General features: G+C 46.1%; 1 protein-coding gene across 1 annotated transcript in view; it reads left to right on the forward strand.

The window, feature by feature from the left end:
* The window catches only part of LOC142246645 (protein unc-93 homolog A-like), a 294000-nt gene that overhangs the window by 56946 nt on the left and 218534 nt on the right, over nt 1–18520 (forward strand). Inside the window, exon 5 of the mRNA XM_075319711.1 lies at nt 8040–8269. Within this exon, the coding sequence (XP_075175826.1) occupies nt 8040–8269 (230 nt within the window). The remainder of the gene's footprint in view (nt 1–8039; nt 8270–18520) is intronic.

An 18520-nucleotide genomic window follows, 5' to 3' on the forward strand; every position in this document is an offset into this window, starting at 1 on the left:
TGTCTGTACAGATCACCTCACACACCATGCATACAGCATGGTCTGTGAAGCGATCCATAGTTCAGTAACCCGGGGTCATCATAGTGACGACCCAGGTTTGCCATGGCAGCAATCAGGTCCCTGTGATCGCATTACAGGTGCCTAATCGCTAGGGAGAGGTAAGTGATTCCGCTCCCTGCCTTCTGAATGCTGCGATCTTATTGATAGCATCATTCAGGGAGTTAAACTGCTGGGATCGGCGGGGGCACCGCTACAGGCAATGAGAGACGGTTCCCGGCTGTAACATCAGCTGAAGACCTGGCGGCGATCGTTGGGGTACAGAGGCTGAACCTCCACAATCACCATAACTAAAAAAAAAAGCAAGAAAAAACGTGCAAATGCAATGCAAAAAGCTCTTTTTCATCTGCTTTTTTCCCCGCCAAAACATGCTTTTTATGTGCAGAAAATCTGACAATAAAAAAATGTTTGAAAATAGATTTTGGTGCGTTTTATGGTCCATTGCGTCCTATAGTCTCAAAAAAATGGTAGCTAGGGAATTTAGATGGTGACACCCAATAGGGACAATAAGGAATAACGTTTGGAACTCCATTCTATGTCTGAACTGGGTGCAAAAACCTAAAAAACATCACTATGGGGAGATAAGGTATGCACACCAGTGACTATGTAAGGGGAATACATGGAATAGCAGAAACTGCTGTGTGAATACTGACATGAAAAATTCAATAGCTATATGTAAGAATGAAATGTGAAAAATGGAACTTGCATTACTGCCATGAATATATGAATAAAGAGAAATTTAGCTACTGAATTGATCAATGCAATAGAGCCCCAACACTACGCCAAAGTATTTCTCTATGTTGGGGTCCCTAGCTTGTGTGTGTCCTCTCATGCAGCTAAAAAACTCACCGTGTATGGGAAGCTGAGACCCAGGCTACATATACGATGTGGATTGGCAATAGGTGTGTGTGGGGAGGGTTCACAAACGAAAAACTACTAACATTAAGGAATAACGTTTGGAACTCCATTCTATGTCTGAACTGGGTGCAAAAACCTAAAAAACATCACTATGGGGAGATAAGGTATGCACACCAGTGACTATGTAAGGGGAATACATGGAATAGCAGAAACTGCTGTGTGAATACTGACATGAAAAATTCAATAGCTATATGTAAGAATGAAATGTGAAAAATGGAACTTGCATTACTGCCATGAATATATGAATAGAGAGAAATTTAGCTACTGAATTGATCAATGCAATAGAGCCCCAACACTACGCCAAAGTATTTCTCTACGTTGGGGTCCCTAGCTTGTGTGTGTCCTCTCATGCAGCTAAAAAACTCACCGTGTATGGGAAGCTGAGACCCAGGCTACAGCTTCCCATACATGGTGAGTTTTTTAGCTGCATGAGAGGACACACACAAGCTAGGGACCCCAACGTAGAGAAATACTTTGGCGTAGTGTTGGGGCTCTATTGCATTGATCAATTCAGTAGCTAAATTTCTCTCTATTCATATATTCATGGCAGTAATGCAAGTTCCATTTTTCACATTTCATTCTTACATATAGCTATTGAATTTTTCATGTCAGTATTCACACAGCAGTTTCTGCTATTCCATGTATTCCCCTTACATAGTCACTGGTGTGCATACCTTATCTCCCCATAGTGATGTTTTTTAGGTTTTTGCACCCAGTTCAGACATAGAATGGAGTTCCAAACGTTATTCCTTAATGTTAGTAGCTTTTCGTTTGTGAACCCTCCCCACACACACCTATTGCCAATCCACATCGTATATGTAGCCTGGGTCTCAGCTTCCCATACACGGTGAGTTTTTTAGCTGCATGAGAGGACACACACAAGCTAGGGACCCCAACGTAGAGAAATACTTTGGCGTAGTGTTGGGGCTCTATTGCATTGATCAATTCAGTAGCTAAATTTCTCTCTATTCATATATTCATGGCAGTAATGCAAGTTCCATTTTTCACATTTCATTCTTACATATAGCTATTGAATTTTTCATGTCAGTATTCACACAGCAATTTCTGCTATTCCATGTATTCCCCTTACATAGTCACTGGTGTGCATACCTTATCTCCCCATAGTGATGTTTTTTAGGTTTTTGCACCCAGTTCAGACATAGAATGGAGTTCCAAACGTTATTCCTTAATGTTAGTAGTTTTTCGTTTGTGAACCCTCCCCACACACACCTATTGCCAATCCACATCGTATATGTAGCCTGGGTCTCAGCTTCCCATACACGGTGAGTTTTTTAGCTGCATGAGAGGACACACACAAGCTAGGGACCCCAACGTAGAGAAATACTTTGGCGTAGTGTTGGGGCTCTATTGCATTGATCAATTCAGTAGCTAAATTTCTCTTTATTCATATATTCATGGCAGTAATGCAAGTTCCATTTTTCACATTTCATTCTTACATATAGCTATTGAATTTTTCATGTCAGTATTCACACAGCAGTTTCTGCTATTCCATGTATTCCCCTTACATAGTCACTGGTGTGCATACCTTATCTCCCCATACCCAATAGGGACAGTGATAATTACAGTCTGTAAAGTGCTGTGGAATATGATGCTGGTATATAAGCAATGCATATTATTAATAATATTTTTTATGATTAAATTAATTTTGGAATCTGTTAATAGTCTTGTAAATTATTAGTAACCACTAAAAAAACAGATTGAATTGCATATGGATGACAAGTGAGAAAAAACTTGTCTTAATTTTTGGATGAAATTCACCGAACGAGTGTAATATAAAGTGATCAAAATGTGGCATTTACCATAAGATGTCAAAAATACAAACTCTGCTTTGCCATGCCATAATAAAGAAAGCCATGGACCCCATAGGGGGGAGGGGTGACATGACCAGAGGGAAGGGAGGGAGTGAGGGGTTAATAAAGTGAATTAAAGGGCATTATGGGCCCTTATAGGGGATTGGTGGAATAGGGTCACTATAGGGTGGGGAGGGGGCTAGTATATAAGCTATAGGGGAGGGGTCTTACCTTCCTTGTGACTCCGGACAGCAAAGGATTCCCGCCCACCCGCCCTTGCGTTTTGCGAGTTCGTTTTGGCTATGTTTTTTTTTAAAAAAAGAAAAAAAACAAAATGAGAAAATGGGATGATGCAGTTTTAAAAAAAAAAAATAAGAATACAGGTTAAAAAGAGTCGTATGCTCTGTCGCAGCAGCAGGGGTAGGTCTGGTCCAGAGGCGGTTGTAAGGGATTGGTGGCTGGACTTAGAGGCACTGTCTTGGTATGGTGTCTCCGGGTTCCGGTAAATTGCAGGCACGGGGTTCTGCAAAGTGTGGGGGGTATTAATCCACGGGGTGATTAATACCTCATCTCTGGTTCGGAGTGTTGCGGCCAGGGATATTGGTGGAGGAAGTGGTTTCTGGATCGGGCCTACATGGGGTTACATGTAGAGTTATTATTTATGTGTTACCTATTATTTGTTTGGGGTCGCCCGTTGGACGGCGCCCCCTTGTGTTAGAATGTTAATAATAGGTAATAAAGGCTGCTGTGGCCAATTTGTTTAACCAAGTCACATGCAGTCAGTGTGTTATTTATTAGGTTAAGTTGGGTATACTAACCATCACGACCGGAGAACCCTTCCTCAGTGGTCAAGCCCCATACAGTTCCACTGAAAGAAAAAAATTATTACTTAGAGCAACACAAAAAAACAAATGATATTTAATTTAATAATCCAATATATAAAGCTGAGTGTATGCATGTATGTATGTGTGTATGTCCGCTAAAGGAATCCGCACCGTCGCATTTACAATCACGAAATTTTGCACAGATGCCTCATGTGACCCAGGGAGCGTCGTAGACTATGTTTTGACAGAAAAATTTAACCCCGTGCTTTACAGTTAGTCTCTATAATCCTGCCACCATTAAACTGAATGGAGGTGGGAGCTATAGGTTATTAATAGCAACTGTCAGTGGTTGCTATAGGAAAAAAATAAACTGTTAGTATAAGAAGCTTATGTGCGAAGTAATAAGATGTCTGTGGAGAGATGGATAGAGAGACAGAAAAAGACAGACCGAGACACAGACAGAGACAGATGGGGAAAGAGACAGACAGACGAGGAAAGAGACAGCCCTGGAAAGAGACAGCTGGTCAAAGAGACAGCTGGGCAAAGAGACAGCTGGGCAAAGAGACAGCCGGGCAAAGAGACAGTCCTGTAAAGAGACAGCCCTGGGAAGAGACAGACGGGGAAAGAGACAGCCCTGAAATGAGACAGTCCTGGAAAGAGTCAGCTGGGAAAAGAGACAGCCCTGGAAAGAGAGAGCACTGGAAAGAGACAGACGGGGAAAGAGAGAGATGGAGAAAGAGACAGCCCTGGAAAGAGATAGCCCTGGAAAGAGACAGACGGGGAAAGAGACAGACAGGGAAAGAGACAGACGGGGAAAGAGACAGACCTGGAAAGAGACAGACCAAGACAGACGGAAAAAAGACAGACGGGGAAAGAGACAGACAGACAGACACACACATAGAGACAGACAGAGATAGAGAGAGACAGACAGACACAGAGGTGGAGACAGATAGACTGATACAAATACAGACAGAGATATAAACAGTCAGACAGAGACAAAGACACAGACAGACAAGGAAAGAAACAGATAGAGAGACAGACAGACAGCAACACACAGACAGAGACTGGGAGAGAGACTAAGAGACAGTTATTATCCCAGGCAATGTCCGGGTACTATAGCTAGTAGAACATAAAATTATAAAAATTTGTTATCGTAATATTCATACTGACTCACTCAAAGAGACAGCGGGGCAAAGAGACAGCCCTGGAAAGAGACAGCCCTAGAAAGAGACAGCCCTAGAAAGAGACAGACCTGGAAAGAGACAGATGGGGAAAGAGACAGATGGGGAAAGAGACAGACGGGGAAAGAGACAGACGGGGAAAGAGACAGACGGGGAAAGAGACAGACCTGGAAAGAGACAGACCTGGAAAGAGACAGATGGGGAAAGAGACAGCCCTGAAAAGAGACAGTCTTGGAAAGTCAGTCAGCCGGGCAAAGAGATAGCCCTGGAAAGAGAGAGCCCTGGAAAGAGACAGGCGGGGAAAGAGACAGATGGAGAAAGAGACAGCCCTTGAAAGAGACAGCCCTTGAAAGAGACAGCCCTGGAAAGAGACAGCCCTGGAAAGAGACAGACGGGGAAAGGGACAGACAGGGAACGGGACAGGTGGGGAAAGGGACAGGTGGGGAAAGGGACAGATGGGGAAAGAGATAGATGGGGAAAGAGACAGACGGGGAAAGAGACAGATGGGGAAAGAGACAGACGGGGAAAGAGACAGATGGATAAAGAGACAGCCCTTGAAAGAGACAGCCCTTGAAAGAGACAGCCCTTGAAAGAGACAGCCCTGGAAAGAGACAGCTCTGGAAAGAGACAGACGGGGAAAGGGACAGACAGGGAAAGGGACAGATGGGGAAAGGGACAGGTGGGGAAAGGGACAGATGGGGAAAGAGATAGATGGGGAAAGAGATAGATGGGGAAAGAGACAGACGGGGAAAGAGACAGACGGGGAAAGAGACAGACCGGGAAAGAGACAGACCAGGAAAGAGACAGACCGGGAAAGAGACAGACCAAGACAGATGGAAAAAAGACAGACGGGGAAAGAGACAGACAGACACACACATAGAGACAGACACAGAGATAGAGAGACAGACAGACACAGAGATGGAGACAGATAGACTGATACAAATACAGACAGAGATAGAAACAGTCAGACAGAGACATAGACACAGACAAACAAGGAAAGAGACAGACAGAAAGACAGACAGACAGCGACACACAGACAGAGACTGGGAGAGAGACAGAGAGACAGTTACAATCCCGGACAATGTCCGGGTACTACAGCTAGTAAAACATAAAATTATAAAAATTTGTTATCGTAATATTCATACTGACTCACTCAAAGAGACAGCCGGGCAAAGAGACAGCCCTGGAAAGAGACAGCCTTAGAAAGAGACAGACCTGGAAAGAGACAGACGGGGAAAGAGACAGATGGGGAAAGAGACAGACAGGGAAAGAGACAGATGGGGAAAGAGACAGATGGAGAAAGAGACAGATGGGGAAAGAGACAAATGGCGAAAGAGACAGATGGGGAAAGAGACAGACGGGGAAACAGACAGCCGGGGAAAGAAACAGACCTGGAAAGAGACAGACCTGGAAAGAGACAGACGGTGAAAGAGACAGCCCTGAAAAGAGACAGTCTTGGAAAGAGTCAGTCAGCCGGGCAAAGAGATAGCCCTGGAAAGAGAGAGCCCTGGAAAGAGACAGGCGGGGAAAGAGACAGATGGAGAAAGAGACAGCCCTTGAAAGAGATAGCCCTTGAAAGAGACAGCTCTGGAAAGAGACAGACGGGGAAAGGGACAGACGGGGAAAGGGACAGACAGGGAAAGGGACAGACGGGGAAAGGGACAGACGGGGAAAGGGACAGACGGAGAAAGGGACAGACGGGGAAAGGGACAGACGGGGAAAGGGACAGACGGGGAAAGGGACAGACGGGGAAAGGGACAGATGGGGAAAGGGACAGATGGGGAAAGGGACAGATGGGGAAAGAGACAGACCGGGAAAGAGACAGACCAGGAAAGAGACAGACCAGGAAAGAGACAGACCAAGAAAGAGACAGACCTGGAAAGAGACAGACCAAGACAGATGGAAAACAGACAGACGGGGAAAGAGACAGACAGACACACACATAGAGACAGACACAGAGATAGAGAGACAGACAGACACAGAGATGGAGACAGATAGACTGATACAAATACAAACAGAGATAGAAACAGTCAGACAGAGACATAGACACAGACAAACAAGGAAAGAGACAGACAGAGAAACAGATAGACAGCGACACACAGACAGAGACTGGGAGAGAGACAGAGAGATAGTTACTATCCCGGGCAATGTCCGGGTACTACAGCTAGTAAAACATAAAATTATAAAAATTTGTTATCGCAATATTCATACTGATTCTTTTAAAAAAGTCAACACTTTATTTGTGAAGCGCAGGAAATAGTGTGAAATTGAAAAGGCAAGAAACCATTAGCAGAATTGTTGTTTTGCTTATATTCATTCCCATAAAATATTAAAGGGTTGGTCCAAAACTAACATTTATGTTCATCTTAATTGACTATATATTTAATGTTATGTACCGTAATCTCTTTTCTAACATATTTTAATTAGAAAGTCCATATCGACCCTCATTTTGCTAATTAAACTGCTTTCATTTTAAGTACCTACTTTCTACTTGATAACGCTTCATTTAAGAATGACAGTGCATGCTGGGATATTCAAATGAGATGCCATCTAGGGCAGAGGCTGGTCAGTAACACAGCCACTGCCCCATCCCTAAGTGAAACATCGCCAGTGATATCTTTTTCAGGGGCTGGGCTACTCCTTGCTCAACTAAGCTTTTCTCAGTAGAGCTCCCTTTACAGTGTGCATATTCTTTCAATGCGCAGTGATAGTGCACTCCCCTGCTTACTCTAATGTGACGAGTTGGCAATAGAGCGCACTGACATTGCACACTGTAAAGAAAATACCCTTCCAGCAGGAAAGCATAGACTAGACCTTCCCTACAAGTGATGTGACTGGCAAGGACAATTTTGGTCTCTGCTTTCCAGTTTTTCTTTTTATAATTCATCTCATTTCTATATCCGAGCATGCACTGGGAGTTTTCAAAAGAAGCATAATCAAACAGGAATTAGGGAAAAAATAAAAGCAGTTAGATAGTCTAGTGGTGGAGCAATAGGGACTTTTTAGATTAGATTATTACAATAAGACAAATATTTAGGATTAAAATAAATGTTAGTTTCGGACTACCCCGTTAATGAAACTGCCAATGATACCAACTGGTAAATCAGGTTGTCCAGGACCTTTCCATTAATGGAAGTAATGGCCTATCCTAACAATAGGCCATCAATGTGAAAGTCCCAGACAACCTGTTTAAGTAAAGCAATACTTAGAAAAATGAATTCATATTAACTTTATATTTGTACTTTCAGGTACAGTTTAATAATCACCTCTGCAATTCTTGGCATTGGAGGAGGTCCACTATGGGCATCAAAATGTACGTACCTAACAACAAGTGGAATTCGATATGCAGAACAAACAGGGAAAGAGAAAATGGATGTTGTAAACCAATACTTTGGAGTCTTCTTTTTAATTTACCAGACGTCAGGCATTTGGGGAAATCTGATTTCATCTCTTGTGCTTCAGCAAACTACCATTGAAGGTAAGGCTTATAAATTGCATCTGAGATGAAAGTGGTTGTCCAGTCTAAAGCGATAAGTTTGCAATCACTATGTGCTGCAGACTTATGAATCTTCCCAGCGCATGCACTGTGCACTGTTAGGATTTGGCAGTTTCTTCACATGACCGCAATTTTGCGCTATGTATGTTTACGGCCAGAACCCGACTAGTGAGCGTGGCCTTGATTAGTGGGCAAGGCAGTATTCACTGGAAGCGACGCCTACTAGTCAGATCCACCCACTCCATATGTGTCGCCCAGGGCTTTGGGGTACTCGGTACCGGGCCATATATCTATGGGGATGCTGTGTCACGGTTGAATAATGGCCAATGCCCAGTTCCGTGACCCTGGGGATGCTTTTTAAAAGGGGTAAATACACAGGCGAGTAAAAGTGTTTGTATTGTGCTGCCACTTGCGGGTTGCGGTTATGGTGATGGTACCGCCGCTGCACAGTCTGTTACCTATGGGGCTGATGGTGGTGGGAGCCTGGATGGTAGGCCCTCCGCAAGTAGGGCTGGGCCCCAGGGAATGAATGGAGGAGTCCATCACAGAAAGAAGGGAGACCACACGGTGGGGATGCAGTGCAACTTCTGTTTACTCACAGTGAGGTTGAGCTGTGGCCCTGAGTACAGCTGGTTCAAATCCCTGGTGCCTTTTATCCCAGTGCCGGTGTGGTGACCTGGTAGTGTCTTTCCCCGACACCTTTCACTTGTTGGTGGTAGCCTGGAGCATTTGTGGGTCCCTTACTGTCTGTCGGCAGTCTCTTATCCGTATGGCGGGCAGTACGAACCCTGTAGGGTTGGTGTTCGGTTCCGGTCCCTGGCTCAATCTTTACTGCTGGTGCCCCCGGATTCTTGGGTAAGTGAGGTCTGTGAAGGTCCCCTCACTGTGCAGGTATTTGTCAGGTTGCCTGAAGCTGTCGCCTGACCTAGGGCCCTGTGCCCCATCGGTGCTCTGGTTCCAGAGGTACCTGGCTGTACCGTTCCTGGCAACCACTCTCCTTGCCACCTAGGTCACTGTTACATGATCCCATCTGGAGACACGTCCATCCCCTTCAACTGTGACTACCGGACTCTCCTGTCTGAGTGTCTGTCTGTGTCTGCTCCACCTCTTTAGGATCTCTGCCTTTGATTAAATCCCCTCCTTCCCTAGCCCTAACAAATACACCTATACTTAAAAACCAAAACCCAAGCCCTCTATCATTTAACCCTTTCATTTCCGTCCAACCCTGTCATCTCGGCCTCCTTTCTAGTCCACAGGCCTAAGTCCGGCCTTCCTTGACAACGGCTTTGGACGAGTCATTCCAAACCCGATTAAGTTCTTGTCTCCCCCCCGTCCCATTCATCTGTGACGCCCTGGACTAGCTAGGTAGTCACAGATAGACCCCCGCACTACACCTCTCCCCCAATAAGGTAACATCAGCCAACCATAACAACCTAGTCACCTCCCTCAGTGCTTAATGGACACACCAGGGGGTGAAGCCAGGTGGTTGGCCATGTCCACCTAGGGGTCCAGAGAGCCTGAGGCAGGAAAGAGAGTTGAGTTGAGTAGAGTTCAGTTCTGACAGTGGAGTGGAGCAGGACAGGCCTGTGAGACAGGCCTGTGACAGACTGACCGGTTGGAGCCCTGGTGCCTTGGCTATGAGGCATATGGTGGCCTTAGCCTGCAGGAGTCGGGAAGACGGCTCAGTGGAACCGTGGTAGACTGGGACAGGGTAGTGGCCCACTGGTACCGACCCGGGGAACCGATTCAGTAACCGCAGCACACAGGGGGGTACTCAGACCCTGAAACAAGGTCCAGAATCTACTGGAATGAGTTAATTAACTGATTGCGGTCTGGACTTTAGGCCCTTTCCCACCAAAGTCCCGACTGAAGACAACAGCCCACCGAGGGGGAAAGAAAGCCGCCGCACAGGCAGAGAGATCCCATGGGCCTGCGTCTGCAGGTAAAAGGGCTCTCCCGACATTCACAAGGCCGGGGAGCGGACTCCCGTCGCTGAAGCGCAGGCAGCCCAAATACACAACACGGTGCAGGAGAAAGGCCAAGACCACCAAACCGGGTGGGGGACCAGACGCAGCCGGCTGCGGGCACCAGCCACCATCAACTTGGTTTACCAGAGACTTGTGTGTGTCAATAACTGTGAGTACAACAGTGCCATCCGGCTGCGCACCGCCCTGCACCGCCCAGCTACCCCCAACGGGTCCCGGGGCCATCATCCCTGCCCACGGAGGGGTTAACATCTTGCTGCAATACCATCTCCCCCGGGTGACCCGTATCTGCAGCGGTGGTGTCTACCTTCACCACATCCCGTGGGTGGCGTCACGAACTCAAGCGCAGCTCCGGACGTGCACCTACCTCACCCCCCACCAAAAGCGCCAGCATCCCCTTTCAGAGCGAAGTGACCGCCGAGCGTGGGGCGGTACACATCCTCTCCACCGGACCCCATATTTAGGTACTAAAACTAAAATAAAATATTCACACCAGGGGATAGAATTAATTGGCCACAGCAGCCTTTTATTTAACATACAAGATATAACCAAATTGATCCCACTAATAAGATGAAATGGTCCTCGAAGCCCCTAACAATTCCTTTATTGCTGGCCCAGCCCAGCTTAGACTTACAAGGTTGTATTACCCCTAGCCGATTAAACTGTTGCTCAGAGGCACTTATTGCAAAACGACCTGTCAGATTTTTTTTTTTCCGCACCGCCACGGGCCATACCTTCACCACCTGTATGGCCCCCATTTTCCATTCCTTTGAATCCACCTGGGGAGTCCAGAGCCTTGTGAGCTCGCCCCATCTATCCACCGTAAAACCACATTCCCTACTTCGAGGAACCCCCCCTTCCCTACCACCAATGCAAATGTTATGACACCTCAAACATTTGCATCCCTCCACATCTTCAGGGCTATCTCTATGCCTTTCTGGATTGCTAAACACCACACATCTATTCCTATTGAGTTCAAATGAACTCCGTCCTGTCTCCAAAACTCACCTTTCTCAGATTTCAAAAGTGAGTGGCGCACTGAAGTGACTCCGTTCCTAGCCATGAACTTGCCTACTGCCCTATTGACTTTTATCCTTACTTTGTTCACGCTAGCTATTGAACGGGCCCCTCTCCACACTTTTCTAGGAACTGTATCTGACCATATTGTTATGACCTTTGGAAACATAACCCATAACCTTAACAAGTCAAATTTAATGTCTTTGATCAATTCCCTAAATCGCCTCCTTCCTAAGTCGTTCACTACTAAATGAACCACCAAAACACCTCTGGAGCCCAGTCCAACCTTATGAAACGGTGAACTTCCATAAGAAATTGACGCCACAACATACCCCTGTTCCCTATCCACTGCAGCAAGACTTCCTCCCTTGAGAAACCCAGCTGGTGCCCAGCTGGGCGGACCGCTGCCCACAGCGATGCCCAGAAGACGAAAGAGTGACCCATAATCCACACCAACGCCGGGGCCTGTTCTGCAGATTTAAGAAAAAGAAAAAATTAAGCAAACAACACAATATTAACAAAATAACGCTTTTCCCCTGATCTGTGACCTTAATCACAGCTGGGTAGGCCGCACATAAGAGCGAAACCTAACCAATTCCTATTGGCCTATCTGCTTCACAACGTCATTTCCTAGCCCATATCAGGCTGCTTCCATCGCTGCCTCTATCCTAAATGAATGACCACTATACCGTGATGGGTCACTTTTTCCGGAACTTAAACATCGTTTGAACACTGTCAAGAACTGAAAGCGTGATAAAAAAGATCCATCTTCATGCACCAGCAACGGTGAATTCAGTTCTGCACGCCCCGGCGAAAATTCATGCAAGCAACAAACAGGGCACAGAGTCGAACCAGAGACCTGAAACAACACCACCCTAGATCCCTTACGTATTTGATCCATTTTTGACTTCTGAATGAAAATTTCCACTCTATCCCTGTACAAATCCACATCTTCCTTCAATAGGCCCCCTTTTTTGACCTTGGAGGGGCTAACTAGTTCGCTAAGTCTAAACGCCCCAAAAATGCAAGAGAAAAAGGCTGCAAGAAAAACGAAAAAGTTTTATATCCCAGTTTGACTTACATACTGTCTAGAACTTGCCTTCCTAACAACTGCAACAAGTCATAGGAAACCGGGGGACGACTATCTGCCCCCACTCCATCTCTGCGCCAACATTTTAATACTTGCGCCACTAAAAATCCCTTTGTGAAATCCCGTGACCTTCTTGCTTTAAAACCAAAGGACAGCCCTGCAATACAACGGTTCATTTTAGAAACTGACAAACAATTTTTCCGACAATGGTCCACAAATAACAACAACTCCTCCTCACCTAACCTATTATCCATAAAAGTACGCCAATTCTCCCAAGCACGGCAAGCCCGATTGTAAGTTTACCACGTCCCTACTGCCAAAGATGAATGAATTAAGGCCTGTGACGCTCGTATGGCAGATCCCACAATTCCGGTGGGCATTCCAAGCTCGATTCCTCCGCTCTGGGTGCCAGATTTCGGAAATGCTCCCACTGAACGAGAGATGGCATCAGCTATTGGATTTTTGAAACCGGTTAAGTGTTCCGCCACCATCCACACATTTAATGATAGGCTCAATAAAACTAGTCGCTTAAGCAATCTCACTACTGGGGTAGATGATATTTACAATGAATTTATTGCTGACACCAGTCCCATGTTGTCATGGAAGAATTTTACTTTTTTGTTCCTGAACCTGTCACTCCACATGGTTAATGATACCACAATGGGGAAAAGTTCAAGAAGAGCAAGATTCTTTACCAGAACCTTGTCCTTCTAGCTCACCGGCCATTTGCCATAGCACCAACTTCCTTGGCAGTACGCGCCAAAGCCATCACTTTCTGTTGCATTCGTAAACAATCCCAAATGCTCTGTGCTCACTGATCCCTCCATCATTAGCAATCTGATTATAGGGTCCTTTACACGCTGAAACATCGCTAACAATATATCGTCGGGGTCACGGTGTTTGTGACGCACATCCGACGTCGTTAGCGGCATCGCAGCGTGTGACAGCTAGGAGCAACGATCAATTATCGCAAAAAACGGCAAAAATCGTTGATCGTTGACACGTCGCTCCTTTTCATAATATCGTTGGTGGTGCATGCCGCTGGTTGTTTGTCGTTCCTGCGGCATCACACATCGCTATGTGTGACACCGCAGGAACGACGAACATCTCCTTACCTGCATCCACCGGCAATGAGGAAGGAAGGAGGTGGGCGGGATATTCCACCCGCTCATCTCTGCCCCTCCACTTCTATTGGATGGCTGCCGTGTGACATCGCTGTGTCGCCGCACGAACCGCCACCTTAGAAAGGAGGCGGTTCACCAGTCACAGCGACGTCGCAGAAAAGGTAAGTCCATGGGACTGGTGTAAGCGATGTTGTGCGCCATGGGCAGCGATTTTCCCATGACGCACAACCGACGGGGGCGGGTGCACTCGCTAGCGATATCGCAGTGTGTAAAGTCCCCTTTAGTGTCCAAAAATTGGGATTATACTTCCAAATCTTCCCTCAACTCCTGTCTTAGCATCACAAAATGATGGGGTGCTTTCACACCTGCAGTCACAGACACCAAGTGCCGACAAAAAACTCTGCCCATTGGCATAATGCGGCAAGCGAAATTAAGCTTGACGAGTAATGATAGTAATTCTCTCAAAGTTACCTTATGCAACAACCGAAACCTTAACACCTCTCCCCTCAAATCATCAAGTTTTTCCTCAGGCAACCTACATTCCATGGCCAGAGAGTCAATGACTACACCTAAAAAACTTAAGGTTGTCACTGGGCCGACTGTTTTTTCTTCCACCAGCAGCATGCCAAAGGAACGGGATACACTTTCCATAGTATGCAATAACAAGGAACAATCATTTGAACCAGGAGGACCTATACATAAGAAATCACCCAAATAATGAATGATTGAACTAAGCCCTGAAACATCTCTCACTACCCATTCTAGAAAGGTACTAAACAGTTCAAAATAAGTGCACAACACTGAGCAGCCCATATGGAGACACCGGTCAACCAGAAACTTTCCGTCCCAAAAACAACCAAGTAAATGCATGCTATTCGGGTAGACCGGCAGCAGCCTGAATGCCGCCTCTATGTCAATTTTTGCCAACGAGGTTCTTTTACCACAACCCCGAACCCAGGTAATAGCTGCATCAAATGAAGTATACACCACCGAACATAGTTCAGGGTCTATTCCATCATTTACTGAAGCACCCATAGGGAAGGACAGGTGGTGGATCAAACAAAACTTGTTGTGTTCTTTCTTAGGGACTACTAAAGGAGAGACTCTTAGGTTACTTAAAGGTGGGGCATCAAAAGGTTCTGCCATCCGACCTAATTCTAACTCTTTTTCTAACTTATCTCGCACAACTTCGGTTTATTGCATAGCTGACTTTAAATTTTTTGTACGTAACTTAACCAAAACATCTACAGACGGAATGGTAAAACCTTCTAGAAAACTGAAATAAAGCACGCTAGCTGCCGCCTTGTCTGGATATCTATTTACAAATGGCGCAATCCCTTGTAAGCACACTGGTGTCTCCCCTTTTTTCAGAATTGTCTGCTCTTTTTTGTTTTCCTGTCCTAAAATATTTTGATGCATCATGCTGTCTTTCACAATTACATTTGTGCTTAAATCTACACTTTGAGCCGAACTTACATCCACCATCGTTGAACAAAAAACATAGTCCTCTTTGAATGGCGACCGAGTGTTCTGCCTGTCCGGAACCCCCAGTTTCTCCCTGAAACGGCTGACCAGATTAACCTAGCCGACTGGGTGCTGTCACCCATAACCATAAGGCGATATATTTATGATCCCAATGAATGCTGGACCGCACCGACTTACGCTGTCGGAATCGCTCATCATACCTTAACCATCCGTGTCCTCCATACACCCTATAGGCCTCGCCAATAGCGTCCATATAACAGAACAAAGCTGAGCAACATTCCAGCGTCTTTTCCCCAATAATACTGGCCAAGATTGCAAAACCTTGCAACCAATTTGAAAATGTGAGCGGAATTAGCCGATGTCTCTTTTTATCCTCATCTTCCATTTTTGCGTCATCTCTCCTAAATCTGTCCAAATTGAACGGCTCCAACGGCAACAGAGAAAATATATCTACGTATTCCTCTTTCCAGATCTTTTCTCTAACTTCTCCTGCTTTAAATGAGCCCAGGTCCCTCAATGTGTACGTACAGTTAGGTCCAGAAATATTTGGACAGTGACACAAGTTTTGTTATTTTAGCTGTTTACAAAAACATGTTCAGAAATACAATTATATATATAATATGGGCTGAAAGTGCACACTCCCAGCTGCAATATGAGAGTTTTCACATCCAAATCGGAGAAAGGGTTTAGGAATCATAGCTCTGTAATGCATAGCCTCCTCTTTTTCAAGGGACCAAAAGTAATTGGACAAGGGACTCTAAGGACTGCAATTAACTCTGAAGGCGTCTCCCTCATTAACCTGTAATCAATGAAGTAGTTAAAAGGTCTGGGGTTGATTACAGGTTTGTGGTTTTGCATTTGGAAGCTGTTGCTGTGACCAGACAACATGCGGTCTAAGGAACTCTCAATTGAGGTGAAGCAGAACATCCTGAGGCTGAAAAAAAAGAAAAAATCCATCAGAGAGATAGCAGACATGCTTGGAGTAGCAAAATCAACAGTCGGATACATTCTGAGAAAAAATGAAGTGACTGGTGAGCTTGGGAACTCAAAAAGGCCTGGGCGTCCACGGATGACAACAGTGGTGGATGATCGCCGCATACTTTCTTTGGTGAAGAAGAACCCGTTCACAACATCAACTGAAGTCCAGAACACTCTCAGTGAAGTAGGTGTATCTGTCTCTAAGTCAACAGTAAAGAGAAGACTCCATGAAAGTAAATACAAAGGGTTCACATCTAGATGCCAACCATTCATCAATTCCAAAAATAGACAGGCCAGAGTTAAATTTGCTGAAAAACACCTCATGAAGCCAGCTCAGTTCTGGAAAAGTATTCTATGGACAGATGAGACAAAGATCAACCTGTACCAGAATGATGGGAAGAAAAACGTTTGGAGAAGAAAGGGAACGGCACATGATCCAAGGCACACCACATCCTCTGTAAAACATGGTGGAGGCAACGTGATGGCATGGGCATGCATGGCTTTCAATGGCACTGGGTCACTTGTGTTTATTGATGACATAACAGCAGACAAGAGTAGCCGGATGAATTCTGAAGTGTACCAGGATATACTTTCAGCCCAGATTCAGCCAAATGCCGCAAAGTTGATCGGACGGCGCTTCATAGTACAGATGGACAATGACCCCAAGCATACAGCCAAAGCTACCCAGGAGTTCATGAGTGCAAAAAAGTGGAACATTCTGCAATGGCCAAGTCAATCACCAGATCTTAACCCAATTGAGCATGCATTTCACTTGCTCAAATCCAGACTTAAGATGGAAAGACCCACAAACAAGCAAGACCTGAAGGCTGCGGCTGTAAAGGCCTGGCAAAGCATTAAGAAGGAGGAAACCCAGCGTTTGGTGATGTCCATGGGTTCCAGACTTAAGGCAGTGATTGCCTCCAAAGGATTTGCAACAAAATATTGAAAATAAAAATATTTTGTTTGGGTTTGGTTTATTTGTCCAATTACTTTTGACCTCCTAAAATGTGGAGTGTTTGTAAAGAAATGTGTACAATTCCTACAATTTCTATCAGATATTTTTGTTCAAACCTTCAAATTAAACGTTACAATCTGCACTTGAATTCTGTTGTAGAGGTTTCATTTCAAATCCAATGTGGTGGCATGCAGAGCCCAACTCGCGAAAATTGTGTCACTGTCCAAATATTTCTGGACCTAACTGTATAGTTCCTCTTTTGCCGCATCATCTAGTCTTGGTGCGTCATCTTCCTTATCCTTCTGTAGGCAGTCACCCTGAGCTACGGTCGAGGATCTGTCACCCTGTGCCGTAGATGAAAGTCCGTCACCTAAATTGTCACTGAGGATCTGAGCCATTGCCAAGAAACCGAAGCCTTGAGCTGGCGCTAAGGACCTAACGACTCCCCCCCTCCAGCGACCCACCACTCTCCGCAACCCTCTGACTAGTCACACATCGCAATTTTTTTTTTTTTCCTTTTTTTCCTTAGTCACACATCGCAGCGTAACCTCGGTGCAGAGCCCTGCACCCCCGATCCACGCATTAGCTACTGACGGCCCCCTCTGTGCATTTCCTATCCCAAACAATTCAGCTAAATCTCTCACTGTGGTCACTAAATCCCTAATGCCTCCGCCGATCCCCCCCCCAGGAAAAGCCCCTAACCCCCTAGGATCCTGGATAGGTAGCAGATGTCTGCAGTTATAAAAAGGGTTAAACTCACCAAACTGCGTTGGTGCTGTGTTCCCATCAGCTGCAGATCCTGATCCCTGTTGCTCCATAGCAGATGTCATGGCCTGGTCTCCTGGTGATGGTTGTTGTCCTGCTGGGCGTTTGGTGTCCTGCTGGGGTTACTTGCAGTCAGCTGGCAGATTCCTCCATGGTCACTAGGGGGAACCTGAGTACAGAGCCTTCCCTGATCACCAGAGGGCTCATAGCTGCAGAGCCCTCCCTAACCGGCAGGGTTCTCATCTGCGTAGGTGATGGCTGGGCAGCGGGAGCTGATCTCCGCCCAGGGTCTTCTTGCAGAGGGGTTAAAGGCCGACCCTCCACAGCATCCAATTGCAGCATTGGTCTCTGAGGAGCTGTAGTGACAGGTCTGGATCCAGCCGTGCGGTCTCTTCTAGAAGAGGGGGCCGACATTTCCTCCTGTTGCAGGCCCCGCCACATAGAAGGATTCCTCCTGGCCCGAGAGCGGCGAGCTGCAGTGGTCCTCCTTGTGCACTGGGCCAGAGGGTCTCCTAATGCGGCGCCGGACCCTGGGGGTAACGTCAGGGCTGAGGCGGGCCGGAGGCCTTGTCCTCCGCGGCCAGCATTGGGATGACTGAGAGGGACCATCACCCAACCCCAACAGCAAAGACTGCATGGCATTGTGCAGCCAGTCTCCGCCATGGGATTCAGCAGCTCTCCTGAGCTGCTCCAGGACAGCTTCAACGAACTCCATGTCAGGTAAATAGCCAACATTTTTTTTTTTTTGGACAGTGGCAAGTTCTATTGTAGGCTGCCTAAAATGGCTGCCCTACATTAATGGCTTCCCTTATTTATACCCCTAATACCCTGCTT

Source organism: Anomaloglossus baeobatrachus, chromosome 7, assembly GCF_048569485.1.
Source record: "Anomaloglossus baeobatrachus isolate aAnoBae1 chromosome 7, aAnoBae1.hap1, whole genome shotgun sequence".
NCBI classification, from domain to species: domain Eukaryota; kingdom Metazoa; phylum Chordata; class Amphibia; order Anura; family Aromobatidae; genus Anomaloglossus; species Anomaloglossus baeobatrachus.